This window comes from Rhinichthys klamathensis, unplaced genomic scaffold (assembly GCF_029890125.1).
Source record: "Rhinichthys klamathensis goyatoka isolate OS25496 unplaced genomic scaffold, OSU_Roscu_1.1 h1tg000277l_1, whole genome shotgun sequence".
Lineage (NCBI taxonomy): Eukaryota > Metazoa > Chordata > Actinopteri > Cypriniformes > Leuciscidae > Rhinichthys > Rhinichthys klamathensis.
This window is the reverse complement of record NW_026606796.1, coordinates 698999-718890: the sequence shown is the minus strand read 5'-3', so window position 1 is coordinate 718890 and position 19892 is coordinate 698999. Positions and strand designations below refer to the sequence as shown.

At 40.7% G+C, this 19892-nt stretch overlaps 2 protein-coding genes across 29 annotated transcripts in view; both read left to right on the top strand.

Annotated features, from left to right (window-relative positions):
- entpd1 (ectonucleoside triphosphate diphosphohydrolase 1) overlaps positions 1-19892 on the top strand; it is a 266701-nt gene that overhangs the window by 78253 nt on the left and 168556 nt on the right. The window lies entirely within an intron of this gene.
- The window catches only part of tcf7l2 (transcription factor 7 like 2), an 85798-nt gene that overhangs the window by 16691 nt on the left and 49215 nt on the right, over positions 1-19892 (top strand). For 25 of the 28 annotated variants that reach the window (XR_008809287.1, XR_008809286.1, XM_056268785.1 and 22 more), the window contains exon 4: positions 13143-13244. The exons of the other annotated variants lie outside the window; for them this stretch is intronic. Coding sequence is in view for 23 of the 25 variants with exons in the window: in XM_056268785.1 (XP_056124760.1) it covers positions 13143-13244 (102 nt within the window). In the remaining 2 variants the exon portion in view is untranslated. The remainder of the gene's footprint in view (positions 1-13142; positions 13245-19892) is intronic. 28 annotated transcript variants of the gene reach the window in all.

Here is a 19892-nt window from a genome sequence, read left to right as displayed (position 1 = left end):
CGAAATATAGATTTAGTCCAATGTTCGTGGTTGTTTTGCAAATCCGTTCAACCCAATCATTTGAAAGAACCCTTTCAAAAGAAAACCTTGTTTGCATATCAGACATCTATTCCTACAGCATTTTGTTTTCTGTTTTCAGTACGTCCCCCGCTCATTTTATACAGACATGGTTTATTGTGGCGTGTGTGATTATGCATGTGTGTGTGTGGTGCTGAGAAAAGCTCAGGCAGATCGATGTCAAGTTCAGGTGTGTCCCCCTCCCTGGCTGGCAGAGCAGGGCCGAGGGGCCGAGCAGGCAGGAGGGAGGGAGGGAGGGAGGGAGGGAATTGACAGGGTACGTGGGAAGGAAGGGCTCGCTGTCAGCCAGACAGACCTCTTAATCCTATAGCCCTGGGGAAAGGGTGTGTGTGCGTGCACGTGTAGACCTATATTTGTGCGTGTGTGTGCAAAATCTTCAAGCAGAGGTTAGTTGGTTTAAACGCACCTCAGCTGAGCCTATGTGTGGGTCTTGTGTCTGTCTTTGTGTCAGTTTGTGAAGGACACCATTTTATTCAGCCAGTGTTTGCTGTAAGTCAGATGTCTTATTGTATATTTATGTGAGTATGGTACAATGTGTGTGAGGGGAGGAGGGTGGAGTAGTGGATCTGTCGATGATGCATCATACACATTTTGCGCCCACAAGCCTTAGTGTTTCTCTTGGCACACCCTCATTGTTTTCAACACTTCACTGTAAAAGACCCAGAAAGGAGCGATTGCATCACCTCAGAGTTCGTTAAAGCAAAGCACACTATTTAGCCACATTCCATACAAGCCTGCTGCTCTCTAGCTTGCATTCCCACCCTCCCTCACTCTCTCTCTCTCTCTCTCTTTGGCATAGACTTTTGCATATATCACGGGCTGCCAGGCTAAGAGCCTGGGACTTCCCCACGCCACACTCCAAGCCTTTGATCCCTTGCTTTGGAGGTAACATCAAAAGCAGAGGCATAGAAAGGCAGCTACTACTGTGAAGTTCAATGTTCAACTTGATGGCTTGGCTGAGGGCTTTTTTTCTGTACTGCTTCCCCCAGCTGACAAAAAAACACACAGTTTGTAGCCAAGGTTTTTTTTCCAGTGCATGTTAACCTTTATAGAACACATCTGTAAAAAAACAAAACCCACCCCCAAAACCATATAAATCTGCATGTCCGTGTCTTGCAGCCTTGCATGAAGGATGCATTGGAAACAGAGCCTGAGCATTGTTAACGCAGCGTTGCACTGAATTGCATCAAGTAAACGAGTAGAATGGAGAGAGAATATGAGGCAGAGAAGCCGGCTAGATGCAAGTTGAAGTGCCCACGTCATCAGTGACTCTCAGAGTCTGTTATAGAGTGAGACAAAATGTTGTGGGTTGCTTTATAGCACACTATTACTATGAAACAAATGCTCATCAGATTCATGTCGTTATTAAATCATTGGTGTTCATTAAGGTCCTAAAGCTGCTGTCACAGTAGAATTTCACTTCTTTCATACGCATGCAAACACGGGGCACCCGAAACGCAAGTGACACATTTTTTTTTCTTCTGCACACTGGAATGTGGGAAAGTGGTGTAGATGCTGTAATTTCACATTTTGAATTTGTATTTATTATATGAATAAGTAATATATTTAAACTATTATTATAATAATGAATATATTATAATGTTTACAACTTTTTTAATATTTTATTTTATATTATTTTTATATTATATTAAAAACATTTATTAAAAATGGAAGCTCTGGAGCATGATATCTTATCCTATTGTCCATATTCATTTACATTGCCCAAAGACATTGTGCATGCAGTTTAGTGTGACCATGGCTAAGATCTTTCCATGTTGACACATTTCCATGTTCTATTTCTAATTCCCATCAAATTAGGTCCTGGTCCCCGACAAGGGATGCTGGTTTGTTGGTGTTGGCTACCTAAACCACCAAGACTTCCTTGGTCAGCCAGCTTAACCTTTTTTTTTAAGTGCTTGACAATTCTGATCCACCAGAAATTAGAATAAACGCATGTAAAGATGTGTTCTTTCATTAGGAAAAGTCACATGAACTTCACAGCACAGGTGTATCTTATGCGTCCTCTAAACCAGGGGTCCCCAACCCCCGGGCCGCGGACCGGTACCGGTCCGTGGGTCATTTGGTAACGGGCCGCACAGAAAGAATAAATAACTTATTTCCGTTTTATTTATTCACACATTTACCTGTTCACATATCGTGTCTTTTGCGCACTCAAGTTTGTTATTTCAAATGTAGGCGCGCGGTATGCGCGCTCATAATTGAAGCGACGCGCCCGTTTTTTCCAAGCGCGTCCGCGCCGCATCGAGATAAAAACATCTCAACTTTTCAGAATGCCGCAAGCGCACTGTAGGTCACGTGACAAGAACCAACCAATCATCTTCCACACTGTAAACTGCTGCACTAGTTACTAGTAAAAAATATTTTTACTAAAAATATTAATGCTCACAACTGATTCCTTGTTAAATCCATCATTGTTTATACAGAATTGTTCTATATTCTATATATAAATGTGTATGTGTTTGCTATTTCTGGTGTTTTATGACCACTTCAGTTATAGTCTAACCTCAGACAAATAAAGAGCCGTTGCGCAGGAGAGATAAGTTAGTTTCACGGCAGAAGCTCCGTTTACTGATGCTTGGGCCAACTTTTCTTAAAATATAATCAAACTGGTCCTTGTCCACTCTGAAATAGGCTTTGAACCTCCCATTGTCCAGGCGGAGCTCCTGAATCAGCTGGTGAAATTCCCCATGGTTTTTGCGTTTTTGTAGTAGGCCTATCGGTTGCATGGTCTAGCACCCAAACACTGCAGCGTTTTTTTTTTTACTCTTCTTAGTAAATAAATCTTGTAACAGAGTTACAGCAAGAGTTTTTCGGTGGTGGAAATCCATTGCTGAAATTTCCTTGCTGTAACGGAGAACGCAGCTGATGGTTGCTTAGCAACGGAGGCCGGAGTGCAACCTCGCGCCTAGCGTTTTCTACGCGTTTTTAGGAGCACCTTAAAGCCCGGTCCGTGAAAATATTGTCTGACATTAAACCGGTCCGTGGCGCAAAAAAGGTTGGGGACCGCTGCTCTAAACAGACCTTTTTTAGCATGTTCAGACTTTCACATATCTGGAATGTGTTACCGTTTAGTTAAGGGTAGAGATTAGTTTTCAAGCTCATCCTGGATTAGTCCCAGCTGCATCCAGCTCGGAGGTTGTTTTGAAGACGTTCACCTGAAAAGATGCTTCTGCTGGTGCTTTGGAGTTGAACAGAGCTTAAACACAGTTGGTTTTTAAGTTTATTTTCTGCTTCTTCTTGTCCCAATGCCCCCATCACCCCCCTGTTTATGGTTCAGGAAGACAGGACTGCGGTTTGCCCAAGAGAGACACTGAGCTGGAGAGAGTTGCTTAAAGAGTGCATTAAAGATTCAGCAGTAATTGCTACGTGTGATGGTGTCTGTTGCCGCTGTTTGTGGATGGATGTCTGCAGTAATTAACAGAGAGGTGGAGGAGGGGTTATGTGTGTTCGTGAGGCTTTTTTTGGGGGGGGGTGCATTACTACAAATCATTACTACAGTTTATTTGGAGGTGAAGGGTCCTCTTCGTGGGGTGCAGAGAAGAAGAGAGGGGTCGCATCATCACCCACAGTGCTTCGCTCGTAGCTCCCACCGCATGACCTTCCCTGGGTCTTATTGTCATCCGTGCCTCCTCCATTTTAATGAGCTTTATTAACCAGTCCTTTATTTATTTATTTCAGAGCAAAAGAACGGCCTTGTCCCTGAAGGTAGTCATGAGCTCATGGTCAGGTCGTTAGCATTGTTACTCCTTGTGTACCTTATGCCAATAACCATTTCATTGATTCCAAAGATAAATTTCAGTATCAAATAGAGCAAAAATTACACATCACTAACATAAACCCTTTTGCCATTGAAATTCATAGGTAGCTGAGAGTGAGCGAGATCCGTCTGTATAGTCCAGGTTTTAGTATTTGTGGTACACTGAGCGTGTTTGATGTTCCCAGAGTATGGTTAGGGTTTGTATTGTGGTGTAAAATCTGAAGGGTGTCCTGCATAGACACATCTGACCTGCAACCATTTTGCATTTTGAGGCAGATAATGGTGTTCCGATACACTCAGGGACTAAACCTTATGAATATGGAGTTTGGAGTGCTTCAAGGTTTATTTGTGTGTGTGTGTAGGTTGAAACACATTTGAAGGTTGTTGTTGCTGCAGGAGGTGAAAGTAGTTTTTATTTTGAACATGAGAATGTACACTAGTGCGGTAATTACCTCCTCATAGTGGCCAGGGGTGACCCCTAACTGTACAGTAAAGCTGATCCATGGCAGAGCCCGTGTGTATGTGTGTGTGTTTAAACGTGAGCTCAAAGTCCAAACTCCATGCCAACACAATGCTAACTCTATAGTACCTATGAGCAGGCACACCTAGCGCTAAGCCCTGTGCCCAGACTGAAGATCTCATAGCTGGTAAGTAGGTCAGTGTATGAGATTCCACAGGGTAGGAATGAGACCTCTCTTGGTGTGGAAACACTGCAGGCTGTGTAAGTGTGCAGGTCTTGGGTGTGTTGCTAGGCCTTAGCTGCCTGTATGTCTCATTATGGGCCCTGCTGGAGGAGACACCAGCCACGAAGACTAGAGCCTGCAGGGCTATTTATAGAGTGTTCTTAAGGGCCCCGTAATCACCCAGAAAAGAGAGCAAGAGGAAGAGAACAAGAGGAAGAAAGAATAGAAGCACACTTTTTTTGGGAAGTAATCATTATATTTCAAGAGTCTCATTAAAAGAATTGTTGCGGGCCATATAAAACGACAACTTTAAGACCAAACACAACCCTCTCCACAACGAATCAGGTAGGACTATTGGGCATGTCATATCACTTGATTAATATTCATGATACAAACTGATGTCCCCTCCATTTTTTCAGATCTACGGCCCTTGGGTCAAAGACAGGCAGTCTAAAAGAGACACATGAACTTAGTCCTGCTTAATGTGAACTAGGGCTGGGAGATATGTAAAAAATCGAATCGATAATCGCCTTAAAAATATCATAATATCCAATTATCCTTTAGCCCCGCCGGAGACAACACTGATGACATTGTTGATGTCACATAGCATTGTGTCTTTTTTCATAAGGTTGGATGTTTCTTTCTTTTCTATTTTTGGCGTTATTGCCCGAGTAGACACATTTTATGATGATAAGTTTAATTTCCTCAATTATGTCGTGTAGCGCTGTTTTTAAACTTGTAGTCAAAAATGTATTTGTTTTTTAAAACTATTTGGTTCGTTCTGCATAAGCAAAAACACTAAGGTTATTCTTTTTCTTTCTGGTTCTGGAGTTCTAAGGTCTCCTTACGCCACTTATAACGAAATAAAAATGACTGTTTTATTTATTTAGAAACAGAAGTAAAACAATTTTTATTTTTATTTTTTCTACAGCAAAAGTATAACGCTCTTATGTTACAACAGAGCTGCCAACATTGGAAACTTGAGATATTCAAAGCACCATAAAAGCACCATAATTTTAGTTTGCAACAAAACCATTATATACACTCACCGGCCACTTTATTAGGTACCCCATGCTAGTAACGGGTTGGACCCCCTTTTGCCTTCAGAACTGCCTCAATTCTTCGTGGCATAGATTCAACAAGGTGCTGGAAGCATTCCTCAGGGAGTTTGGTCCATATTGACATGATGGCATCACACAGTTGCCGCAGATTTGTCGGCTGCACATCCATGATGCGAATCTCCCGTTCCACCACATCCCAAAGATGCTCTATTGGGTTGAGATCTGGTGACTGTGGAGGCCATTTTAGTACAGTGAACTCATTGTCATGTTCAAGAAACCAATTTGAAATGATTAGAGCTTTGTGACATGGTGGAAGTAGCCATCAGAGGATGGGTACATGGTGGCCATAAAGGGACGGACATGGTCAGAAACAATGCTCAGGTAGGCCGTGGCATTTAAACGATGCCCAATTGGCACTAAGGGGCCTAAAGTGTGCCAGGAAAACATCCCCCACACCATTACACCACCACCACCAGCCTGCACAGTGGTAACAAGGCATGATGGTTCCATGTTCTCATTCTGTTTACGCCAAATTCTGACTCTAACATCTGAATGTCTCAACAGAAATCGAGACTCATCAGACCAGGCAACATTTTTCCAGTCTTCAACTGTTCAATTTTGGTGAGCTCTTGCAAATTGTAGCCTCTTTTTCCTATTTGTAGTGGAGATGAGTGGTACCCGGTGGAGTCTTCTGCTGTTGTAGCCCATCCGCCTCAAGGTTGTGCGTGTTGTGGCTTCACAAATGCTTTGCTGCATACCTCGGTTGTAACGAGTGGTTATTTCAGTCACTGTTGCCCTTCTATCAGCTCGAACCAGTCTGGCCATTCTCCTCTGACCTCTGGCATCAACAAGGCATTTCCGCCCACAGAACTGCCGCTCACTGGATGTTTTTTCTTTTTCGGACCATTCTCTGTAAACCCTAGAGATGGTTGTGCGTGAAAATCCCAGTAGATTAGCAGTTTCTGAAATACTCAGACCAGCCCTTCTGGCACCAACAATCATGCCACGTTCAAAGTCACTCAAATCACCTTTCTTCCCCATACTGATGCTCGGTTTGAACTGCAGGAGATTGTCTTGACCATGTCTACATGCCTAAATGCACTGAGTTGCCGCCATGTGATTGGCTGCTTAGAAATTAAGTGTTAACGAGCAGTTGGACAGGTGTACCTAATAAAGTGGCCGGTGAGTGTATATATATATATATATATATATATATATATATATATATAATACATATGTATATGGTGCTTTGCTCAATTTTAATTATAAAATAATTTTAATTACAATGGTCATGTTTGTGATTTTTTTTTCTTTTTTTTTTTTCAATATTCATTATGCACACAATTTAAATTAATATTCGTGCAGTTTCTTGGGCTGCTACCCTTTTTTTCTGTTTAACTGTTATTAGACTGAACATCAAAATAAAAGAATAGGCCATATAGATAATATTATTTTTAAAATGGGAGAAATCGCTGTCGCCTCTGTATCCTATAAATTCGGTTTCTTTTTTTCGTCTGCAGAACAAAATAAATTGAATGAAAATGAATAGCAATGTTGAATTAGGAATAAAAAACATCAAATCAAGATGTGTAAACAAGAAAAGATATTTGACAAAATTACCAAAAATAAATTGTTTGACAGGGAACGCATCTCCAAAGCATATTCACACACACACAGAGACGTTGTTGTTACAGCAGTCAGCGCAGAAACAACAGGCAAATAAAATATAGATTAGAAACAGCACAGAAAACAGCGTGCAAGGACAGAAGTGAGTTCTCTGTCCCGTCTTCTTGCACGAATGGTGTAAAATCACATTAAAATGCGCACACAGGAATCAATAATCAAAAACAAAATTTTCATTTTATAACGAGCATTCCTGACGATAAGTATCCGATTCCAGAATTGTAATCAATTTTCTATTCCCAATCTTACTTACTATATAGAAAATATTTAATTCATGCTATTCCATGTGAATAAATGTGTATGGTGACTAGGTCTATGTGAAATATATTATTTTCACATATATTTTTTCCCGATATTGCAGATGATCATCTAGTAACTGTCTGTTATAATTGCCATCGTGATCCTTGCGAGACATCGTCGATATACGATATCATCAAATTTCCCAGCCCTAATGGACACATTAATGGATCAGCAATCTACGCCGTGTTCCTCTGGTGTGCAAGCACCAAATGCTGTGTCAGCCTTCATGGACTTAAATAGAGGAACCCTGTCACCATGAGAGACGGTTTGTTTGTTTGTTTGTTTGTTTGTTTAAGTGCCTCGTCATGCAAGGAGGATGGCTGCTCTTAAAGAGCTAGAACTTCTTTATGGCCTTTTTAGTAGTATGCGCTCACTGAAGTTTTTGCCGAACAGTCTGAGGGTTTCAGGTTAATCGCTGCTGTTTGGCTAATACACAAGCCAACACCTGCTAGGCAAACAGAGCACAAGTGCTGCCACATGTGCTTCTGTGTTTGAGGTATAGCTCGATATCTATGCTGGATCAGATAACAAGAGATTGGGAAGAAATGTTTTAACTTAAAATTTTCTTGGTCTGATTTTTATAGTTTTGGGGGAGAAAAAAAAGAAAGAAATTCTTCTAAATGATGACAGAATTTTTATTTAGTTATTCATTTAAGGGTAGTAGAGTTAGCTTAAAAGGCCCGTGCCATTAAACTACATGTTTTTATTCATGTAGCTAGCAATAAAAATATTTATAAGATCTAACACACTCATTTTTGTCTTTAAACTGCTATTATGCACCTGTTATAGTGCCCCTTGTGACAGTGCTGAGAATACAGTCTGCATTCATGTTGTTTAATTGCAATATAGACATTTCAGAACGATACATGAAATCAAGCATACTTAGCTAGAAGCATCCGTGTACACTTACTTTTGTAGAGTATGCTTTAGTCTCGAGTTTTAAAAGATGCCTGCCTCGAGGATTGTTTGGAGGATCAGATTTAGAAGCAATGTGGAAAAAAAATGTCAGTGGGAGTTTGTGAAGAGGGCTAAGGTGAGAGGTGAGGGGATGGAGGAGATCAGGTTGGGGTCTCTGGCTCTGTGCTGTCAGTGTGTTGAGAACCCCCCCAGCGGTTCCAGCTTTGGAGTAAATACGGGCCCCGCGGACCCTCTTCCGCCCCGGGGCACACAAACCCCAGGCCTGCCCACATTCCTGCTTTATTTTCCTGGTTGCAGAACGCCTTAGGCAATCTTAGCTAGTGGGGTGTTCTTTTCTCTTTTTTTCTTTATTTACTCATAAAATGTGTATTAGAAGAACTAAGCAAGTGTGAAGAGCCTTCGTGTAGACTAACTTTCAGTTTCATCTAGTGTTGAGCTACTCCTCCTCCTCTTCTATCCCTCCACCCCTAGCCCCCACTTCCAGCATGCTTCCATCCATCCAAAATGAAGGCTATTTGAATGTTTCGAGTAAACATACGAAGACAGTCAGACACACACACACCCAAACACATGCTTTCTCTCTCTTTTCTAGTTCTCTTTACCTCTCTAGAGATGGGAGTCTCACAGATGGGCAGATCCCTTCTCTTTGGATCAGTGAATTTCAAAGAGCCTGTCTGGGTCATTATTATGTCCTTTCCACACAAAAAAAAATCTCCTCTTGAGAGAGTGAGTGTATTAAGTGCGGGTCTGTATGTATCCATGCATGCCTTTTCCTCAGCACCTGTGAACAAAAACAATGGGCTTTTTATTGTTGCTTGTTCAATGGGAGTGATGTCACAGTATGCAAACTTGTTTTTCTCTATCTAAACCTAGTAACAAGCACTTGTGAAATGCTCTTAAACATAATGGTTGAGCATCTTTAGTGGGGACCTGGCCCATCAAGTGCTTGCTGGACTCCAATTCCAGCCTTCTGTCTTCAGATTTACTTATGCACATTGTTTATGTGGCTGGAATGTTTTCTGATGCATTGGTTCATCCCATGCCAGACAGCTGAAAATATATCCACATTCCCGATCCTCTCTGGCAATGTAAGCATCTGATTTGTCTGAATGTGGAAAAGCCTATGCTCTTAATCCAAAAACAAATCGAACATGCCATTTACATCGTTTAAATTTGGTTATGACATTTAGTTATTTTTGCTCTAGTTTACTTACTGTTACAAATGCTTCCATAATCTACAATGTAAAGTAGATGTCTGGTTTAAAAATATTTTTCCATGAATAATAAAGTTTTTCTGCATAGGTCAGGTTGCAAAATTCAGATTCAGTTTAGATGAAGATTTTGCCAGAAACCTGATTAAGCAACTGGTCTCTAGTGTTTTCTCTCTCTGTCATTCTGACTCCTCTCTCTCTTTCTCCCGGAAGTCTCTAGGCAATTGAGGGACAGAGAGAAAGTTCATCCCTTTAGGAAGATTTAGAAGGCTCCCTTGTCTTTCACTTCATCAGAGACAATTGAGTCATTCATTCCTATTGTAGCTGCGCTGAAGCAAGGCAGGAGAAGGCGAGGCAGGCCTTGAGGGTTTGCTGAAGGGTGGGGGAGGTGAAGGGGAGCCCCTGCTGTTGGGGCCCCAGGACAGAGTGAGCACTTTGGGTATGTCTGAAGGCTGGGGGGGGGGGGGGGGTGGGGGGTTCTCCAGAGCAATTTGTCACATCAGAATAGCACTTGAGTTACGTGGAAGGGGCTCCTAGCTGGAGAGTTTTTAAAAGGTGGAGAAGAGGCATGGGGAGGTCAGAGGTCATGGCCTTCTCAAACCCAAGTGGTGCATCTATTAGCGGGCCGGGGGTGGTGGAGGGGCTTGGGCTGTTAGGGAACACTGCTGAGACTTTGGCACTGGTCTAAGCTCAGCTTTCCTTGGCATGCTTGTAAAACCTGCAGGAGGGATTAGGCCAAGGGAAAGGTCTAAAGTGGATACGCCTGTCAGAGTATGTGCACTCAGCTTTCAGCACCCACACTGGCCAAGGTGTCACCTTTCACCCCATCCAAACTAATTGGCACAGTGCCGGAGCACAGATCGTCACCTGGCACCTGGTCACACATCCATACATTTTGGCATTAAACAAGCTAATTCCAATAGATTTTTTTTTAATTTTGGCTTTGTACCCATCAACAGTACTCTTTAGTATCCCAGCAATTGTTCAGCTAGTCGGAGGTGGTCTGTTAGTCCAAAAGTCCCTCCAGACTGGACCACAGGACTGCACCCTGCTGTGAGTCCACCATTAATTACCACTGAGCAGTGCAGTTCTTGAAGCCGCATACAGTTTAGAACTACAGTTTCACTTCAAGGGTACTTGCTGAAATGGTGAGCCACAGAATTAGACATTTTTCCTTTGCTCTTTTTCTGTCTTTGGAAAAGTGGAGCTTGGAATGTCCTCAGAAGAGTGAAATCTTAAAGGAGGCCTGGCGAGGTCAAACAAACTCCAGTGATAAGCTGAAGGAAGGGAAGGCATGAATCTGTTTGATTGGATAGAGGAGGACAGAGAGTAGGAGCTGAAAGATTGACCCTGATTGGCCTGGCCTGGTCAGACACTGGGATGGATTTGATTCTGATTTTGTGAATCACTTGGGCCAAGTTTTTTCATTTGAATCAGAGCCCAGTGGTTGATGTCCTCCTGACTGCATCGGAGGCCAAGTTACAAGGCCGACTGACTTGTCAGAAGTTTCCTTTGGGGACCTGATGAAGTATAGCACAGCATGCATTAGGCTTAAAAAAGAGCACTATTTTTTATGTGGAGTCTACTTTAAATTCATTTTTCATGTTATGGCTGCAGACTGCATCCAAAATTGCCCCAAAGGTTAAGAAATTGAGCCCCAGCTGCTGTGCTGTTTTTCTTATCTTCCTACCTTCCTTGCTTCCTTCTTCCTTCCTTGCTTCCTTTCTTAAATGTTTTGACATCGGCCAAGCCCACATGCAAATCCACTCAACTCTCCTATTTAGCTACATAGATGGTTTGAATGCTTATTTGAATTTATTAGGTCAGTGAACAAAGCAGTGGTTTCCAAAGGTGTATGCTGCTGTTCAGGTTTCTCATAATAACAGCAATTAGGGCCCAGTTAACCCCTGACCTGCGTAATTCAGTGAATGGAAAGTCCACACTGGACCATCACACTTCTCCTGATGAGACGCTCATAACTGTAACCGTAATACCATCTAGTCCTACCCTAGTCTTGGTCACATGTTCACAATCAGCCGGCTGTCTCTAAGCCTCTGTGGAAACAGGTTAAAAGTTCAGGGGTCAAGTTCACTTGCTGTGGTCTAGTGGACTAAAGCAAACCAGTTTTGGGACAGTAACAGCAGGTTTGTAATGGGTCCCAGCATGTGATCTCAAAATGAGAGGAAGAGGTCACTCAGGCACAGAGGGCCTTGTCTGCTAAGCAGATCCTGCAGTCCATGGGTGAGAATAGACATATTACCCCAGAAACTTTGTCCATCAGCAAGACTCCATGTCAGAGTTCAGGCCTGGGTGTGAGAATGGAGATATTAAAGGCAGAAGAAAGATGAAATGCTAACTTCTGAGTGAACTGGATTGAAATCTCAGACTTTTACCTATTAGTTCTGTGTATGAATGTTGAAAATGTAACTTGATATATATTGAGCTCTCAAAAATATTGGGTTTTACAGTTGAAGAATTTGAATGTCACGGAGTTCTTTATGGTGATTATGGTGATTATTTCCATCTGCTGGATTTTAGAGGGATGTAAGGGGTCATGAAAGGGCTGTTTGCGTGTGTACAGCTCTGATAAAGTCCAGGTCAATCATTCATGGGGACAGTCGCGACAACGACTCAATGCCACACCCGTATTATGTGTATTGGGAAAAATGCTGAAGTCCACCTGGAATTCCAGAGGCCAATAAAATATTTGGGCATGATTAATAAAGGAAGAAGAACAAACATATTCACCTGAAAGCATTTGAGTGTGGTTTAAAATGTGCTGTCATAGCAGCAGAATACGATTGTCCGTCCTGTACTTGAATCCTTAATACAGTTACATTCACACACAGTTCAGTTGTGTTCGGTAACTTACAGACTGTTCTCCACCAGGTTTGTGTGCTACGTGTGTGTGCGCGACTCAAATGTTCCGCTCTCCACCCAGATATATACGCTGCTGTCTGTATTGTAAGATTTGATTTTTTGCCGGTTCCATTTGACTCTTGACGTGATAAAAGTGAAAAGACTTTTCAGTTTTATGGACATCACCATCTTTGATATTAATACTTTGGTCACTGTCACTATGGTTACTGGTAAGACAACACAGCTATATATTCAAGATGCTTCTGTGTGAACGGGACATTTATAGAGTCACACCTCTAGTAAATGCAGTTATCAATACCAAAAACTGAAAGTGTGAATTGTTAATCTTAAAACTATTAGTTTCAATTTTCAAGGTCAACCTCATGCATCATTCGACCTTAGATCTTTTTGACATAATTTCTTTTTTTGTTTACTTTTACTTTCTATGTCACAGTCATTATTTAAAGATATTTTAGCTCTTATGTTGTGTTTCCCTTTGTCCCTTTGTTTTCTGCATTGTTAACATGTTTTTCTTTTGTTTTTCTCCATTTTTTTCCTTTCTGCCATCCAGTATCTACAGATGAAATGGCCCCTGCTAGATGTTCAAGCAGGAAGTCTTCAGAGTAGACAAGCACTTAAAGATGCCAGGTCACCTTCTCCAGCACACATCGTTGTAAGTAACACCCATGAGTCACAGCATTTACAAGCTCTTTATTCTATAGCACAGTCCATGAAAACAAAAGTATTTCTGTATCCTGTATTGTTTGGTCCTTTGGGACCTTACACTCCTCTCCTAATCTACAGCTGTCAATTGGATGTCTATTGACCTATAAGAAACGGAAGACCAGATTGTGTTGGAATATTATGTGTCATATGGGTGCTTTTTTTGTAATATGGCTCCTTGGAATCAAATGGGAGAGATATCATTGTAGCTCAACAGAGGCTTTTTTCCCCGTTTGGAACTTTGGATGCCGCAAAGTGGCAGAGGGCAAGACCGTCTTTTTATGCTGGAGACAGATAATTAATGCCCATGCTAAGTTTGGTTCAGGGAACGAGTGTCTGGAGTAGAGATGCTATGTTTATTTTGCAGTTTTATGCGCTGGATCTGCGGGTGCTGTTATCCATGTGCTTAACTCTAAATTTATCATTCTTTTAAAATCTATAGGCGATAAGGGATTCAAGGTTAGCCTCGCTGCTGGGCTGAAGTAATGATACAGTGTTAAAACGTCACTTTATTGATTCTCTTCCTTGGACAATAGACCAAATTTGATTTTGGCCTTTCCATTGTGGTTCAGGAGTTTGGGGCCTTCATTGTGTTTCCATAGTTACTGGAAGCAACAGAGTGCCTCCAAGGTCATGTTTAGGAATCCAATAAACTATCCATTGAATTCAATACAGTATTTTGTCAGAGAGATAAAAAAAAAGTCTGTTTTGGACATACTATACTGAATTTTTTCTATTTGTTCTTACTTCAAATAGGTGTGGGTTGTTTGTTTATATTTACCATGGTAATGTGATATATAATGTGATGTATACATTTCCAGCTGATTTTTAGTCTGTCTTTTAAGCCTGTGACATTAATTAAACTATTGACTATTTAAAGGGTGTTTTATGCATTTTTTTCCTTCTTATCTAATGCGATTTTATATAGACTACCGTTCAAAAGTTTGGGGTCGGTAAGAGTTTAATGTTTTTTTTTTAAAGAAGTCCCTTTTGATCACCAAGGCTGCATTTATTTTAATTTTTTTTAAATACAGTAAATACAGCAATATTGTGAACTATTATTAAAATGTAATATAACAAAATAAGAATTTAATTTATTCCTGTGCAGACAAAGCTTTCGAATGGTAGTGTATATGCTGAATGCTACTTTAATTTTTAAAAAAGACTTTAAAGACCAGCTGTCTAATACCTCTACTGAACGGGTAGTAAACTTTTTTTGCATTTAAATGTGGGGTAGCCACCCCATGTGTAGTTTTTAAGAGAAAAGAGAAAAAGAAAAATGATTGTCCTCCCTCTCTGGATCATTAAATGTGTGGGAGGTAGTTAAGAACAGGCTCAGGTAAATACTGCACTTGAGTTTTATCCCTCTGACTCATGGGGCTGTAAATGCTTATCAGCACAGAGCAGTTTTTTCTATTGCCTTTTAAAACAGCCCTAAAGACCTGCAATGAGAGAGTAGGATATTTTTCTCTATATGGCATGTTTAGCTATTTAGCATTTGCAGTCATTTATTTATGCGTTCATTCGTACAATATGCAGTTTGTTTGATCACGACCTGACCTATTAAGTTCAAATTAAACATGGTATTTTGCATTGTTTCTTCACACTTCCATCTTTTTTCTCTCCCTCTCGATCTCCCATTCGTGCTGTTACTCTTGTGCTGACGTGTGTTTGATTTGATGTTTCCTTGGTTTGCATCATGCCGTTGGTGAATCTATCTGGAGACAGTTGGTATTGTCAGGGAGAGATAACTGTGGAATGCTGTATTTTCTCTCTCTCAAGATGGACTATATGCTGCTGTACGTGAAGGCCTTATCAATAAATTGTACCGTAAACAGTAGTTTCTCTTCCCTGTCAAATTGGAAGAACACCTGCCCACTTTGACCCATGGCTCTGAAGACGCCTGTCTGCTGTGGACTGATAAGAGGGCGCCGATGGGTGTGAGATAAGGAACATAAGCCGAAGTTCAAGTGACCCAACAATCACCAATGAGAGAGATACAAAAGCACAGGTGGACAGCGGGAGAGAGGAGGTGATACCGTAAAAGGGCAGTGTGGCAATGAGGTAGATGAAGTGAGAGCAAAGAACGAGACACAGATAGAGAGAGACAACACACGTATGTCTGTGTGCATATACGGCCAAAAGAGAGAGAAGTAGCAAGCATGAGGCAAATACTTCATAAGTTGTGTTCACACAGCAGTAGAATACAGTTCTCAGTCTGGCTTTTGAGTGCTAAATATGGTTATTTTCATACACCGTTCTGTTCTAAACTGCATTTTATAACCGAAGTGACGATTTAAAATTGTTATGGCTATCATGAGAATAGAAAAATGACTTGACGTTGATTATTTGTTCATATAGACAGAATTAAAGACGCTCCTCTTATGAACAACAGCGGTTGAGTCACACCTGTATGAATGCTTGTTTCTGCCTTTTAAATATTAAATAAAAAAATATATATTATAAAAGTATAAATCATAATTGTGAGATAGTTGCAATTGAGAGATATAGTCAAAGTTATGAGAGAAAGCTTGTTTTTACTTTTATTATTTACTCTGAGGTGAAAACAGGCATCCATACACTAGTTAGTAAAGTACTATCGTCAATCCCAAACACTAACTGTGTGTGACTGTATCCATAGAAACAGTTCACGCATAATCCATCAACCTTTTATCTGTCGCATGTGGCCATAGAGGTGCTACTCCACGCTGATCTATGAATAGAGCACAGGAAGTGACCCTCTCGTTTCTATCCACGCCCATAGAAGGCAGTGCCAGGATGGTTTAAGTACTCAAGAGCCCCGCAGGGTTTTCAAAGCCTCTTAGTCCTACACATTCAGCATGCATTTACTACCTGTTCACAACTCATAAAGAACCCATCGCTGAAAAGTACCACAAGTCGTTTGTCCCACTGCCATCTACACTAAATTTTAATGTGATTTGTAAAGCCCCTTTCTTTATATAGACTGTAATATAGACATGACAATTCAGAAAGGTAGACTGCAAAACACATGTGGCGTGTATTTGGCATCAGACCGAGCCTGAACTCAAGGACGGTTTGAGTGGAGATCATGCGATTGTAATTCCATTGGGAAGCAGTTGGAAACAACGAGGCGAAAGGAGATTTCCCCACATCTGTGACACATTGGCCATTCGTTCCGGGATCAGATTCCTGTTCTCGTTCTCTTTCTCGACTTGTATGCACAGCTGTCCGTCGGTGTTCTGTAGTGTTACTTGGTGTAGATACCATATACCAGACTGGTATAGCCAGATGTTTGACTCACAGCATAAAGTCTGGTCCTTTCCAGTTTTTCGTTATGGCCAAGAACGATCTACTTGCACAGGAAATAACCATTTAAATGACATGTGGTTGTACAAAAAAAGTGAAATAGTCTGTAAACTTTGTGATCAGAATTTCCCAAATTAATAAGTACTGATTATTTCACAGACAGAAAACTAAGTGGCAACTAATTTAGAAAACTTGCAGTGGTTATTACAGTAATAATAATTTTTATATTATATTATTAGTGTTATAACAATATGCCAAGTTGTTACTGGATTGTGTGTGTTTTTTTGTGTGTGTGTGTTGTACATTATTTTATCTAACCCATTTTGTCAGATTCAAATAAATAAATGAAATAAAAGTTTGCTGGCTAACAACCATTGAGAGGCATTTTAAATTCATATTTTAATGCTACTCTCTAAAATAATGCTGAGGCAAAAGGATACACTCACACACACAACCTCATGCAGGCATACTACACATTGTCTAATACACACACATCTACACACACACACACACACATTGTCCTCTTGCTCCAAGTCTTGTTGAGACTGGACAATGTCTCCATTGTTTTCTGGGCTTTCACAGGCAGCAGGGGACGGCTGGAGTGTTAACTATTTCCCCACGAGGCCCCACAGCAGTGTGCGTATGCGTCCAACACTGTGCAAGTGAACCAACGGCAGGAAAACGCGGGAACAGTTAGAACGCAGGGAAAGGGGGAAGAATAGGAGGGGTGGAGCTTGGAAGAATAGCTGGAGGAGTCCTGGTCTGTTCCTGTATGGTAATTAGTATTTAGGAAGTGATGGAATGTGTTGCGTTTTGACAGCGGGACCTCCCACCTGAACCGCCGTACGATGAGGGCATGCTTGCTGTTTGCTGTCAAAACACGTCTGTTTAGTAGCTGAAGTTCAAACTGCACTTAAAGTGTATTGAAATCAACGTTAAAATAAATAAAGTCAAGAGTAAACTAAATTAAAAACACACATACAGTATGCAGGACATTTTCCCAGACTCCAGCTGAGTAGGAGTAGCGCCTCAAGCTAGCACGGGGTCTGTAGTTTTTGCCGGGTAATTTGCTTCCTTTTTTCGGACTGAATGGTGGTGCACCTGGACTGGCTTGACAATGGCTGGGAGGGCCAGAGGCATGCTGGGAAACCCCAGCCCCCTTGCTGTTAATGAGGACCCCAGTGTCACAGCCACAAGACACTGAACCAACTGTCTTTTTCTTCTCTCCTTCCCTTTCTACTATTTCTCACTTTTCTTGCTCCTTCATTCTCTGTAGAGCCTCCGCCTTTTCTTTCCCATCTTTTTTTAGTGCTGCTTGATGCGTAGTGATGTAACCCCGGCCTGTTGTGCCACTTTTGACAGGACCTTGTGAAACCAGGAGATATCTCTGGTCTGAGACCTTTGGCCAAAGCTTGGAGAACATCTCAGCACGTGATCGTGCATGAAAGGCCTCCCTGGAGCATTTCCTCTACTTAAACTTAGGGAATGTCAACAAACTCTTTTACAAGGGACCTGGTGTCAAGGTCATCAGCCTTTGAAACTTTTGAATTGTTTTGTAACCTTAACCTCCAGGACACTCAGAACTCTTGTGTGTGTTTCAATTAGCATGACCATTTGCAGGGCAAAATATGTCATCTCTTTAATATCTCTTAAATAATCATTTTTTAAATATCCAAATTGACCAAGAACAATAAATTAAAAGATATATAATATCGGCCAATAACTGATATACCATATTGTACACCCATAAAATGTTCTCTTCATGTATTGTAGGAACATTTAAATACATTACAGTTTGGGTTCAGTGAGATTAATTAAGAATAAAAAGAAATTAATAATTTTATTCAGCAAGGATGCATTCAATTGATTAAAAGGGACATTTATAATGCTACAAAATATTTCTATTTCAAATAAATGCTTTTTTAAAACTATTATTCATAAAAAAAAATCCTGTTTCTTGAGCACCAAATCAGCATATTAGAATGATTTTTGAAGGAACGTGACATTTTGAGCTGTGGAATATAATCATTTGGATGTCGATCGTTTGTAAAGAGTGGATGTCTATTTATCGTAGCAGAAGCGCAACAAAATAATGCTTCATGAAAAATAAAGCGAAGATGATGAACGAACAACAAAAAATGAACACAGTACACAACAGTAAATGCAAACAAGAGTTCATTGTTAGTTGCCAACAGCAGCTCCAGACAAACAATGACACTCAAACCCAGTGTTACTCACGTGTGGAGCAGAATAAATGCAACCTCTGAGTCTGTTATCAGCCCTTCCCGCTTAGCTCTCTCCAGTTCCGGAAAGCTTTACCAATATTAACGTGGGTCCTAAAGCTCTTTCCTGATCATAACCCTACTTTTTCCTGTGATATTCTTAAGAGCTTATGATATTCTTATTTCTCTCTTTTGTAATGTCTCTCAGCCATCTCTCTTTCTACAGTCTTTCTTCAAATCTCCCTCTTGCTCGTTCCCTCTCCTCCACCGTCATACGCCCCCTAATGCTGATTGGCTACACGTTTGTTGTAGTATTCAAACAGAATTTTTCAAATATTACTTACCCCACCTTTAAGTAAATCGGGGGGAATCTGATGTGTAACAATTAAATTAGATCCGTGCATTAGGTCTTGCTACAATTAACTAGCTTGTGTCCGTGTCATTAATGTTAATCAAACAACAAAAGAAAAGAGGGAATCACTCCCTGCTCTTGCTTGAATAACTTATTTTTAAGAAAGAGAAAATAACAAAAAGTATATTAATATAATATTTATTCATAATATAATTGGATAAAAAGATGCATCGTGATGCATTGTGAATCGTTTTTATAATCGTATCCTTTCCCCCTGAATTGTAGTCAAATTGAATCGTGAGTCAAGTGAAGATTCACCTCTAATGGCACTGGACTGGAGAGTAAAATAATGGCTGCTGAAAATTCAGCTTTGCCATCACAGGAATAAATGACATTTTAAATTATAATAATATTACTTTTTACTGTATTTTTGATCAAATAAATGCAACTTTGGTGAGCATAAGAGACTTCTTTCAAAACATTGAAAACGTCTTACATACCCAATACTTTTGAATGGAAGTGTATTTAAAACAAGCATAGTTGATAATGCCATTTAGGGCCAGTGCAAACCCTCTTTTGGCGTTAAAAACTACTGTTGACATGCGATAAGTTCACACGCGGTGAAAAAATAGCACTGAAAAGGCGTAGACAGGTTTTTTTTGCGACTGACTTTATTGCATATGCATTTGTAGGAGTTTCCCTTTCAGACCCACAATTTATGGGAGGAGAGTATTTA